This window comes from Necator americanus, chromosome V (assembly GCF_031761385.1).
Source record: "Necator americanus strain Aroian chromosome V, whole genome shotgun sequence".
NCBI lineage: Eukaryota > Metazoa > Nematoda > Chromadorea > Rhabditida > Ancylostomatidae > Necator > Necator americanus.
Genome location: NC_087375.1, coordinates 37158405 through 37171905, shown reverse-complemented (window position 1 = coordinate 37171905; position 13501 = coordinate 37158405). Strand labels below are relative to the sequence as shown.

The 13501-nt window shown below is 39.0% G+C and overlaps 2 protein-coding genes across 2 annotated transcripts; one reads left to right on the top strand and one right to left on the bottom strand.

Annotated features, from left to right (window-relative positions):
* Positions 1–1245: 1245 nt before the first annotated feature.
* On the top strand, positions 1246–4985 carry RB195_016341 (uncharacterized protein; the record flags this gene model as incomplete). The annotated part of the gene is made up of 6 exons (XM_064207457.1): positions 1246–1338; positions 2703–2783; positions 2978–3148; positions 3201–3276; positions 4484–4589; positions 4892–4985. 6 exons carry the CDS (start codon positions 1246–1248, stop codon positions 4983–4985), a joined length of 621 nt encoding a protein of 206 aa, XP_064063338.1.
* A 1301-nt stretch (positions 4986–6286) lies between these two features.
* On the bottom strand, positions 6287–12984 carry RB195_016340 (uncharacterized protein; the record flags this gene model as incomplete). The annotated part of the gene is made up of 18 exons (XM_064207456.1): positions 6287–6526; positions 6601–6750; positions 6810–6914; positions 7300–7434; positions 7494–7574; positions 7632–7773; positions 7830–7966; positions 8025–8116; positions 8950–9057; positions 9276–9407; positions 9472–9539; positions 10301–10432; positions 10488–10578; positions 10646–10728; positions 12101–12181; positions 12573–12695; positions 12751–12834; positions 12950–12984. The coding sequence occupies 18 exons, from the start codon at positions 12982–12984 to the stop codon at positions 6287–6289; spliced, it is 2019 nt and encodes a 672-aa protein (XP_064063337.1).
* Positions 12985–13501: the final 517 nt, after the last annotated feature.

The following is a 13501-nucleotide window of genomic DNA, read 5'->3' as shown; positions in this document are numbered from 1 at the left end:
GTTATTTCTCCTTTTCCTTTACTATCTATTTTCCTGTTGTCATTCTAAGTATCACGTTTTCATGCTGTGCTAGTAAAATTCTTGTCGCAGTTCAGGATTTCTTGCTAAGGAAAATTTGTACATCACTTTCACATATGAATAACAAATCTTCGTAAGGTGTGTTCCACATATGTACTAATAAGAGATGGAAACAGGAGTAACATCATATTCAAAGTTCATATTCTCATACCAGCCTGAACGTCCGGCTTTAGCCGTAAAATACAAAGCAGTTTTCTCCTCGAAGGTGAGTGCAAAACGTTCTTTCTTCGGTGAAGAAAGAAGAATGTTGACAATATCATCAAAGACGACTAGAATTTCATTTTAGCAATAACTAAAAATAGCTGGAATCCGTATGCCGCCTGAAAGATGAAGAAGCGTCGTAGCTAACGATAGACAATACTTTGAATGAAATACATTGTACCACATTCCGTGAATAAAGCTTCAAAGTTACTAGAGAACCTCAAAAGTAATTTGTGCCCCAATGCAATTCCCGTTAGCATTTAACTTCGCGTTTAATTTGTTGTTTGTTTAGCATTTAATTTAACTTAAAGGATAAAGCGCACGACGTTAATTAGTTCACTCCGAATGAGACACCTCCTTCACTTCGATTCAGAATTGTTTGAGGTTGGGAGGAACCCATAACTAGCCTCCACAATGAGCTAGGCCTGCGGAAGCTAGCCTATATATAAGGTCGGCCCATTTATCCTCCAGAACAAGTCTGATAACAATTTATCGACGCCGAAGGGGTGAAAGCTTAGTTGGGACTAAGGCAGTTCCTATCCTCGGATCGATCGTGCTGACACAGCGGAACCTCTTAGCCCACTACGCTACACCACCCTTTGACTTACCTGACATAAACGATGCTCAGATGTTACACCCTAACGCTGCTGCATGTTCGCCGAGGTGAAGGCTTTAGTTGAGACTTCGTCCTTAAACACAACCAAACCTATCCCGAGATCTTCAGACTAGATTCTCAAACTACAGGCAAGATAGATATCGCATGTGATACAATGATATAAAGAGATGGCACAACCAATCAGCTACTTTTCACAAGTCAACTAGGTCATAACATTGTCGCACTACATTTTGAGTCCATCTGGGCAACTAAGTTGAAGGATCTAAGATTCGCCCCAAGGATTCGACCAAATTGTTGGAGCGACAGATGAAAATGGAAGTCAAGTACACAATCAAAGACATCTTCCCGTTATGAAGTATAGTGTCATATTGGAGTTGCTCTGCTACCGAGCGGACAACATGGATTCGTACATGATCTTAGCTGCTGTTCTACTTGTTTTGCAGGTACGTTAAAGAAATATATCAGTAGTACCTGCACGTACTTTCTGAACCACGTAATGCTATTTGTTTTTTTCAAACGCTTCGCATATTACTACGAATATCTGGAAGCGGTATCAATGTTTTTACAACTTTTTGTAGTTTGCATGCATACATCAGGTTGACTACTTATTTTTTGCGCATATCCTTTAACATTCCACAGCTTTTTTAGTAACACATTGCTGATCATCCATCGATGTAATCGTTATATGAGTGTTTACTACAGTGTTTCATCTTTCTGCGGTGTCAATGTCTGCGATTGTCAATGGCTTGCGTTGAACCACATCTTCTCATCCAAAAACATCGGGCTCGGGTCGTGGTTTGAAAGGGTCAATGTTCTTCCCCATATACGTGTTGACGAGGACGCCAACTCCACCAGCTCCTCTACTGTCGCTTGCTCTTAAAAACAGTTCTTCTCCAGTACCTATACACAGCGTTCAGTGGATGGCGTCGTCTCGTCTCGACCAGTCCGATGACGTTGTACTTAAACTTCCTGGCTTGCCCTTTTCCTTTTCGGTAGCCTAGATGACTCCTGCAACCCCGTCCTTTCTGGTGCTACAGCGCCATGTTTTCCTTCGGAATTAAGAGAATCTTTCTTATTACTGTGAGATGCATATAATTTTAAAGCCCATGGGCAGGTTGCAGACCTCTAGTCCCGTGAGTTCCTGAGAGATCGCTGCGTTTTCCCGTAGTGGACAGGTGGAGCTTATTTCTTGGAGGCGACTCCAAACCGCTTCCCTTGCAGTTACTTGAATGCAGGCCTTTCAAACGAGCCTACCTACACCTACGCGGGTTACAAGGACTTTGTGGGTCGTTCCTGGCACAGCAGAAAGAGGGAGTCTTCTGAATCTACCTGTGTCTCGAGGCAGGCGCAGCCGCGATTTTCGTCCGCGATTAACCCCTTATCCCTTATCCCACGTATCCTCGCGACTAACCGGCTGTGATCCTTCTAGTGAGAGGGCTGCATATAAAGAATCAATGCTTATGAAAAAAACTACAGCAAATGTTTACCAAGACAGAGTACGCAAAGCATAGGTCAAAAAAAGGCGATTAGGTTGAGGTATATGCGAGAAATAGTAGTTGTAATAATTAAAAATTCCAGTCAGTTTGAAGGGTAATCGTTATAATGTGCTCATCGATAACTGTACTTGAGAGACGCATCTTGTGCCAATTCTCCTCGGTACTTCTGGTGTTCTCATCAAAAATTACCAAGGGTTCTAGAAAGAAAACAGCATACAGTGGAGTGGGAAGTAGCTGAGCGTAAAAATAGCTCAGAAGTTGAAGAAGACATTGGCTCACTACACTTTTGTATAAAGCTATAAAAATTACAGGCAATCGTGGCTACTATATGCTTTGGTCGAATGGAAGCAGCTCTCAGACAGCGATGGTGGATGCGAACTCACAAATATTTGGTAAGTTAAAGCGCGGTGTTTATTTTCCTCCTACAACGAAGGATAGCCAACAAAAAATAACAGCTTTATACAAAAGTGTAGTGAGCCAATGTCCTTCTCAACTTCTGAGCTATTTTTACGCTCAAGCTACTTCCCACTCCACTGTATGCTCATTTCTCCATCCTAGAAGTTTAATGTCGCTGTTTTCCTTCTAGAATCCTTGGAAAATACCTGGCAAAACACCTCGTGAAATAATGAGTGAGCGATCGATTCCACCGCTTGACATATTAAACTTGCACGAGATGAGAATTGACTGTTATGGACAACTCAAACACTGTCCATCCTTGCTGTACTACCTTGCAAACAAACACGAAAAAGAATCAAACGTAAGTTGATAACGCTTCCTTCATTACCTTTTTTGATATTTTCCTTCAACAGGCCGTATTCAAAGCACCAAAACGATCGGCTGAGATGTTGCCTAGTGAATCCGATGTCGTTGGACAGCTAGTCACTGGTAATACAATTTTTTAGCAGAAGAATATACAGCGGGGTTCTCATTAATTTAGCTTTGGAATGTTTTATTGTTATATTATTTTCCTAGATCAGTCTTTTTTTATCTTATAGCGTTTCCACGAAATTATGTACATTGCCGCTACTAACTTCTTTCCCAAAATCCATCCCCAATCCGTTCTCCGAAACCAGCGGAATCTTTTAGAGTGGGCAGAATGAAATTTGACAGTATCACTCGAAACCAAATGAGTCGCTGATTTCAAGTATACATTAGAGTTTTGACAGTTAGTTTTGACAAACGTGTTGCCTGAAGACAGGCAACAGGGTTCGTGTTATGGGTTCATGTGTGGGTTTGAAATTTCTACTGCCTATGGAAATTGACGAAAGAGTTGCATTGAAATCTATATAAGGTACACATTCCCAGCTCTAGAAAACCTACATCCTTAAGCGAACTATTTGTCTTTGACAACGGTTTAAGTTGTAAGTTCCTATCTTTGGAAGTGTTTAGCCTTTTCAATGTCAAACTTACAACTTTGAACTATTTCGTTGTTTGTTCCAGTCTTTGAACAGCTGCCAAGCGCCTAAACCACATCTTCTGGAAAAAAGGATTCGTAAGCATTTATCGAGTAGCAAGGCTTGATCGTTCATTATAGGCCATTGGTAGCTCTTCAAAGATTGAAACAAACAAAGGAATAGAGCAGGGTTGTAAGTTTGATATTGATACTCTCTCTGGATCTCCCTTCTTATACAACAGCACGGTCTTGCTGGTTTTCCACTGTTTAGGACCTTTGCATTTGATTCTGTCGACACCGGGTGAAGCACGATTCTTCTCCGACATGATGGCATATCGGACTTCGGAATGGAGGACCTCTGGAATGGCATGTCCGTCTTCCCTCAGATGGTCAGGAGGCAAATGCTGTCGAAGAGATCTGAGTGGAAGTCGTGAATGACCTTTTCCATCCCCCTTCTCGATGCTGTAGTTGTTTTCATTTCTCTATAATCTTTTGTTTTGAATGAAATTATACATTATATAATAGTTATAAAATTATATTAAAGCCGTATCGAGTAGTGGGACAACACTGTTGGAGTATAATCTTCAGCGTTTTTTTCAACCATTGCTATTAGTGGGAAGCTTTTGTAATTATGTTGACACAGGAAAGACCAGATGTTGAACCACTGAGGAAATTGCAAATGTCTGAAACATTGTTAAGGAAGTGCGGACGCAATTCGTAAGAAATTAGTGGTTGAAATGGAAAGGCATGCAAATAAGCTTCGAAGGAGATATGAGCTCGAAACTTACAATGGAAGAAGAAGCAAGTAGGCGAATCCTTAGTTCCTCGGTGTAATATCGCTGAAATTTTCTTTAGCGCTCATCTACAGTATTTAAGACTTATTATTTCGTGCTAATACAAAAAATGGGGTTTTCTTCTAAATTTCCGATTTATAAGAAGGGAATAATCTTTTTAGTATCTAAATAAAATAAAATGAACAAATTAAAATTCAAAAAAATGAATAAATAAAAAGATAATCTTTTTAAAAACTACGTTTCAACATGCCAAAAATCAAAGACAGTCGAACCCCGGGCAATATTCAAGAGGATAATCTTTTTCAAACTTCAGCTTTAAGAGATTCGCCACAGACAGAATGAACGGACTTGGACATCATCGCTACGCAGTGGATCCTGTTACGTTAAAACAGCCGCAGAAACTCTAATGTTGACGATTTGATGGATTTGATCAGCTGATACACATTTATCATTTCATATTCAGAACTTTCTCTATTCTTTCTCCTAACTAAAAATTAAGGAGGATAGAAACCATCATTCTAACATAATTAAGCCGAACTAACTCCTTATTGGTGTAACATCTGTTCCCTTTAGTACTTTACTTTTAGTATTTGTAGTGTACTTTTATACTTTTAGTAGTTGAATTATTCAGGAATAAACCAACTTCGAGTCTTTTTACTGCGTATATTTTGCTGTCCACGAAAACACTTCTTCGTTAATTCTTTGTCATGAAGCGAAAAAAAAATTTAGAAATGTATATTGGCGTTTTTTTTTCCGCTTTTTCTCCGTAGCTTAGTTCATTTCGCTCTACATCATGTCTATCGGGATCAATCGATCCATAATAGCGAGATCGATCTATTTGCCTAGTTTTTGATCAGTTCCGAGAAACTTCTACAATATTATCAGCGATAACAGATCAATGAAGTGAATTACGCCGAGACGATATGTGACATTTTGTGCAAACAAAATGCGACAAAAGTGGAGCAATAACTATGTGATCGTAGAGCATACGTTCTCCTGAAAGTTCTTGAGATCAAAATCAACACATCAACCACACAACCTTGCCCTTTTCCATCATTCACTCTAATTTTTGAGCAGCTGCCAGCAGCCTGTGGTAAATGTTTTAGTCCTGCAACTTAGTACTTTCTTATTCTATTTCTATTTCTATTACTATTATTACTTTACTATTTCTCTTCACTCTTCTATTTTTTCTTTAAGATAAAATCAGTAGCAGTAAATTAGGAAGTTGATCGCAGACTTCAAAAGGCCGAAAGGAGAAGAAAGTCTAACACACAAAAGAATCTGACGGAAAAAATATCAAGCACCCTTAGGGCCCATTAGCCCGCTGCTTTTTGGACGTTAGGACTGGTGTGTAATATGTGGCATACATATAGTATACTGCGCACTTCCTGCTTTATCCCAGAAAGTTCCCGGACCTCTCTTTTTCCTTTTCATAGCATTCAATATTTTTTTATACAAAAGTACAAGAGTGGGGTAATAGTAATGTGGCCTTAGTAATGTCCTCTTCCATTAGTTTTATCGTTGTTTTTTTTTCTATTGTTTTGCTTCAAGGATACCTCTAAGATGTTAGTTTGCAGGGATTTGATCTTTCTTTGTCGACTGAACTAATCAGGGCCGTCGAACGTAATATCCACTTACAACATAATACTTTATTTTAGGCGCATTCCATTGAATATGTATAATTTTTGATTGGAAGTGCATTGAACACTCATGAAACATTTCTTCTTCTGTGTTGTTGTTGTTGTTGTTGTTGTTGTTGTTGACGTCGTCGTCGCGGTCCAGCAGAAAAATCGACCTTTGTTGTCTGGCTATCCCAGACGTATATAGGATGATCCACAAAGGACATTGAGCAGGTCCCATTAGAGCATTTGCCAGAACCTTCCAACTCCAATAAAAGTAGCGAATTTTCTTTTGGTTGAAGAAAAGCAGCTGGGATGTACAAAGTGTACTGCAATTGACTAGTAGTTTAAAAAATTCCCTGAAAATAATTTCTCCAGTATTCATACGCAAATAATGCAGTACTTGTGGTCCTTGGCTAGCCCAGTATCGCCCAAGATTATTTCCATTAACTACGGCCACACCCTTCCTCCATCCGCTTGTGTCAAGGAATGTGTCTGTCGGGGTATCGACTTGGAACGTGCCAAAATATACACCATACTTCCCGGGGTCTTGCTAAAAGTTTTGCAAAATCTAAAAAAAGCTAAAAAATATCTACACATCACTTAATTTACCACATTTGAAGCTGAGATTTTCCCGTAGTCGTGAGTGATATCTACCTTGCACTGGGTCCATCCATTCAATACTTTTCCGTCCAGTTCAACATCCGATAAGATTCCCTAAGTTGAATATTTTTTACAAGAAGTGGTGGAAAAAGCAAATATTAGTAAATGTCACAGCAATGTGTCACATGAAATATTAGTAAATAGTGCTATAATTGATATTAATATAAACTGTCGCAAGTAAAATAAAAAATATTTAATATAGTATATCTGTAGACATGGTACTGCTGCATTCTCCCATCAGTGCATTACTTAATTTTAAAAAATCAATTAGTTGAAAAAAATGCTCGTTTAACTCTAGAAAAAATACCATTACCTACAATTTTTATTGAACAGTGAAGCCGAACGAAGCGAGCAGTAGAAAAAGTCTGGAGTCCGGCATTAGCCGGATCTTCAGACCGGTATGTAATATGAGTATGACTGAGAGGATCTATCTGGGTACCTTGTAGTCATTGATAGTTTCGTACGTCTGTCTCCCTTGATTTTCAACAAGAATGGTAAGGATATCGCCTGGGTTGCATCCCTCCAAATGCACTGTACGTTCAGACTGCCCATTATACGAATGCATTAACGTTCCCTGAGAAAAACGTATGCATTATCCAACAAATCCAGAACCTCCAATAGTTGTAAACTGACCAAGTGCTTGTTGTTCAGGTAGACGAATCCAAAGTCTTTAAGTAGTTTCACTTCTAGACGCTTCCCACAAACGTCCATTTTCTGCGAATAATAGTAAATTTGAAGAGAAAAATCCCACTGATTTTGATTGTACCCTACCCTGGTGTAAAGCACAAAGCCAAACGGTTGGCTGATCTGTTCGAAAGACATAGGAGAGACCGAAGAAATGCAATTTCTGCTACTTGGAGAGGCGGATAAATCATCCACTGGCACCATATTAACCTCACCAAAAGCCTTTTTCCTGACATGAGCAGAAAATCAAAAAAGATGTGTATGAAAAAAGTCGTTATCACAGACGGATTATTCTTCGGGACATCAAGCGGCCGATTCTTCCAGGTAGGAATGTTCTTGATCCATGATCGGATCCCTAGATATTTTTCAGTGATGTCACCAGCTTCAGATATAGGAGCGAAGTAGTCATATGAGGTGATACACTGCAAAACTATAATTTAGCTCCAGGATTTTGTAAAAAAAAACAGCTGAGACAAGTACGGGTGCATTGGTCTCAGCCCCGTTCCAGAAACCGAAATTCGTGCCACCATGGATCATGTAGAAGTTGATGTTAGCGCCCAAGTTGTACATATCTAAATGGAATCCTATGAATGCAGATTTAGCATACTTCATGGGGAGTTTTCATTTCCAAAATAAATATCTATATGCAAAAGAAGCCTTTTTTTACTATCGACAGTTTCAAAAAAAAAACTTTCAGAAACTATTAATCTAATTTTTCTCAGCAAGCAAAGAAGAACATCACGATGAGGAAAGTAACCCGACTGTAAGATTTAATTGAAAACACATAAAACGAAAAATCCCAGCCACAAAGTCGCAATGGGACTCGCTCTTAGAAATTTGTGGAACGAATTTTGCAAAAAGGAGGACTTTTCCTGCTCATCGTAATACATTATTTGAAGCAAACGAGACATTCGTTTATCTCTTTCCTCAGTTTTTTGTACCCCACCTTGAATTTTCCTCGGATATTTAAGCTAAGAAAATGCTTGGTATTTTTAATGCGTTCTGCAATGCACTCACGTTCCAATACCAGACGAAAAAAAATGTTGAAGGAAATAGTGTCACTGTAAGCAATTGTCATAAACGGTTACAATGTAATTCATTTTCCGGTTACTTCATGGAGTTTTAACCTTAGAAAAACTTCAAAGTAAAAAAATGTTATTCATGTGCCCTCGTGCACACTTTTCAGTTTGACGTATCTAGTGTGTTAGACCAGTAAAGATCAAGGATAGAGAAAAAAGTAGTTGACTTGAAAAATCACCCTGCAATGAGCGCTACATCCACCCGAAGTGATTCAGTTGATGAAAATGATTTTTTTTTAGTTCTTTTAGTTTTTTTTTAGTTGTAAAAGTTCCGAACACAAAACAACACTGCAATTAATAGGATAGATTCCATGAAAATCACTCACACTGCGCCGACTTCACTATGTCGTTAGCAGACGGCGTAATGGCCTTTTTTTGACCCCATAAGACAAGCCATCCCGGATAAAACTCTGAGTTTACCAAAGGTCCATGCCCTGAAATGTCGAGATGAAATGAGTTGCGCTTTCCAAATGATATCCACATTTGGGAAGGAGAGTATCATCGAAGACTTCCAGAGTTTCCAACACACGCTACCCCACCACAGAAGAACAATGACTATTTCGTGTTTGTGCAAATTCTTCAAACCAGCAAGATTCCCACGGAATAAAACCGAAGGAAAAATAGTTATTTTCTGTATAGGTGCTTTGCTCACCGTCAGGTAAGTACTTCTTCTGAGCTTCAAAAGAAGAGTTGATTTTTTTCTCGGACGTTGGTCCAAAATCCACAGTAGTTAATGTGTCAGGAATAGCTCCGCATTTTAAGTAAGAATTAGAGGCGCCGTCAGCTGAAAGTAAAGAATTTTTGTGCGCTCCGAAATTGTGGCTGAAGTGATGGACAAAAAGGCCTACTTGTGTACAGCAAAGTATCATCGCCAAGGTAACTTTTAATGAAGTTTCTTAACCAAGTTGTGTATCCCCTGAAGGTGTAAAGTCTTCGTGAGCTTAGTACAAACCCAAATTGAAACTGGGATTAAAAAAACGCCACAACAAGTATTTTTCGCCACTCAAAATGTTTCATTGAGCTAAATATTTTACGCAAATCTGTGCGTTCTCATAGAAAAAGGAAAGAGAAGTTTCCATTATTATTTTATTCAAATGGCCTTGTGTTATCTTCAATGGCAACTAATTATTTTGCGTCAAATCTTCCAATGCTCCGTTTAAATGGATAAAAAAGGATAAAGTCACTGGCGTATGACGTGCGATGCGTCAACGTCCCGTTCGTTGAGGTTTTGGAACGCGTGTTGGCCCATACAGTGAGCTGCCGAGGCCAGCCGATGATCCAGTCAGTGGTTTTATCCTTCCAGACAAGTCTGGCACCTCGAACCATCGACCGTACGGCTGCAGCGGGCCTCTAAGCGACTGCGCTACACTGCGCCTCTATGCTCAGTTTGCGTTTTCGTAATTCATTTCATTTTTATAATTTTTTTGCATCCAAAGCTTTTTGAGATTGATAAAAAGGTACGGCTATTAACAAAATTTCTCGAGGAGTGTTTCAATGAGTTCTTCGCCAAAATTAAAAACTGAAGTATTTTGTGATTTGCTCTTATTTTCATCACTATTTACTTCAATTTTACCACTGTAAATTGCACCAATGGCAGTACTATTACGCTTTGCTGTGTTCGGATTAAAATTATTGTTCGAATTACGCATTTTGAAGTCAAATTTCATTATAAAACACCTGTCGCATGCCTTGTAGCTCCCATATTCATTTTCAACTTGAATCATAAGCACTGGACCATTGTGCTTCCGAAGAAGTGGTTTCACAACCGGAAGAAGCACAGAAAACCATTTCTCGACGGCTTTTTTAAATCTGGAATCGTCTCTTGCTTTTCAGAAATACGAAAGCATTTTTATAAGGTTCAAACCCTTCTTCACTTGTCCGTAACGTCGAAATATTCTTGTTGAGCAGCCACCAAGGAAGACCGCCGTTCTCCCATTCACCACAGATATAGGGACCTAATTTATAGCAGTTTTCTTGTTTACACATTTGTTTACAAATCAACGAGACGAGACACACACTCACCTATTCTGAGGAGAGTATACATATTGAAGTCATAAGCAATTCGAGAAAATTCTGAGAAATTGCGCCAACCGGAAAAATCATATCTGGAAATTGTTCAGTCTCAGATTAAGCAGGTCCCATCGGCAGTACTAGTCTTAAGGAAGGACATGTGTGCTAGCCGTAGCTAGCTTCTTTTCTCGCAAAGTGACTTCGTTTTGAGGTACGCATCCCAAAGGGACTGTCTATTACCAAAAAAGAGCTTGTCATAATGTCACAGGCTTGTCATGGCGCAGAAGCAACCGCAATAACGCTGCCCTCATCTAATAGTACATCTGTAGTATGTATCCTTATTATTATCGTTACGAGGTACCTCACCGCACAGAAATTCGAAGTTCATGTCAAGCTGAATTCCCTAAAATTTTGTGCAATACGAAAAAGAGCCTCTAAATAGGTTCGAAGTTCGAATATCTTCAATTTGCATCTCCTATTTCAATTTTTGTGATCAATAACATGAAATAGAACATTTTTTCTCCTTTCTCCATTCCTCTATTTGAAAATGGGATTTTTAGGGGTCAATAGGTCCAATGAGTTAATTCATAGAACTACCTAATGGCTGAAAGCTTAGATGAAGTGTACATTGTCCAACACCGTCGGGTTGGTTCGGCGGTGCTTGGCAGAGGCAGGCGGATTGAATGACTAGTTGAAGCTTTGTCTTCATTATAGTACTGCAGATTTGCTAAAGGTACAGATCTTCCGGCAAAATGCACAAATGAGATTTTCTTGAACAACTTTTTTTTTCGCCAAGATTAAATGTGCTTCCAATAGTCAACACTTCACGTCCCATGAATTTCAGATGAGACAATAAGAGGGTTGGAGAAGATTGCTGCAGTATGGGTTCGTATTTCGAACGATGCACCAGTTACTGTAGTGGCTAATATTTACTCCAATGCGTGAAACAAAAACATCACCGGGACGTGATGAATGAAGGAAACTTCTACCAAAGGTTCTTCTCCTTTCAGGAGTTCTCTTTGTTTATAGTTTCGTACAATTTTTTACAGTTACAGTTTTGTACAGTTTTGTACAGTCGCAATTTAAACGAAGGGACCGTGACTTGGTGATATGATATGATTATGAAGGTCACAAACAGTAGCGATAACAACAACGGTAACCTTGCCGCGATCTGTTCAAGAAACAATCCGTTAATGCAAGGGTTGGAAATTTGAGAATCCATTAATGAGTGTCCCCATCAAGCAAATTAAAATACTATTACTAAATAAGTATTTTAAAAAAAGCTCAGTGTGAAAAGCCCAACCTCGATTTGAGGGAAGAGCATTTTTTGCTAAAGCTGTATGAAAACTACGCACACGAAAATATTCGTGGATAGAAATTGAAAGATGTTGGGAAGAGAGATGCTAAATACCAAAGCTCTAAGAAATACCGAGGAACTGGGGTCAAACTTTCAAGTTAAGAACTCACTCTCCTTCATAAATTTCATGAAAATTCCAAGGAATATAGTACTGGATAGCGTTGAATCCAAGCGCGCGAACCCGTAGAAGCCTGAAAGAGTTGCTTGTAAAGGAAAAAAAATTGACCGTGTCTGAGCATGCTCCTCATGAAATTCCAGCTTATGTGTATATTCTGTCCAGCATTCTAGCTGCGTGTTGAAAACGAGCCTCAGAATTGTTTTGTATCCAGAAAATGCGGTTGTCTGCTAATTGTTTCTGCTAGTATCACTGTTTTTGAAGTATTAGAGACCTTTCCAGAAGAGGAAAAAATCAAGAAAAAAAAAACTAAAGTGTAATGGAATAGATTAGATAATGAATTCTAAAGCTGTGTATTTCTCCATAATTGAAAATTTCTGGAAAGAAAATCTGTAGATACGACCAGATTATTTGTTTCATTATATAGAAATAAGAAAATAAGAAAAGGGAAAAAAGAAACAACTTACCTATCCGCCCACTGGCTAGGATGAATACGAAAGTAATGAATTGATCCAGAAATGTAGCGAAATGGTTGTCCATCAAGTAAAAATTGATTTCCCGGGTAATCGACAGAAAATGAGGGAGAGAATCTAAGCGTTGAATTTCCGAATTGATATCAATCACTTCATAAAATTTTCAGCTCACCCCGTGCCTTTATCCTTGGACAACGTATGACATGGAGGAATAAGCAGCAAACAAGCGGAAAGCGTTCCAAGTAACCAACTCATTCTTAATGATATATATCATTCAAAAAGCCGGATATAAAAGGACGTAAGGTTTCAATGAAAATCCGTAGGGCAGGGATATTGAAGTTTTAAGAGTCATGAGCTGTTAGCTGACTTACGTGTTCCAACTGCCACTGCGGCTACCTGCACTCATCCATCACAGTTGTCGGAACTGAGCGAACGTGAGAGCACCCTTTTGATCGAACGATTAAATACAACAGAATCACACAGATAGAATAAGAAGAGAGGGCAAGAAAGATCAGAGAATACGAGAACTTAAATTAAAACTAGGTTTACGGTAGCTTGTACGGTCTTGAGCGTATCAACGCTTTTTTCGAACTAGTTTTGGGCGAAAAAAAACCAAACGAATAGTAGTTTCATTTAGGAGTAAAGTGTGCCTATGAGTAGACCTGGCTGGAGAAAATTCATAAAAATTCTGCCGTCTACAGCTTCGATTGGCAAAAATCTCATTTATTTTTCTCGTGATCACTCTTTTTCAGCACCAGAATAGCTGATACTACTAGCACCTCTCGGCACCACGTGATTCCCACTACCCCGTGGACAAATGTACATGAAAATTCAGGAAGTGCAGCAAATGCGCTTCCGGTCCTTCGCGTGTGAATTTTACATACAGTGGCTGTTGAATTATGTAACACTACTCTATTTTTGAC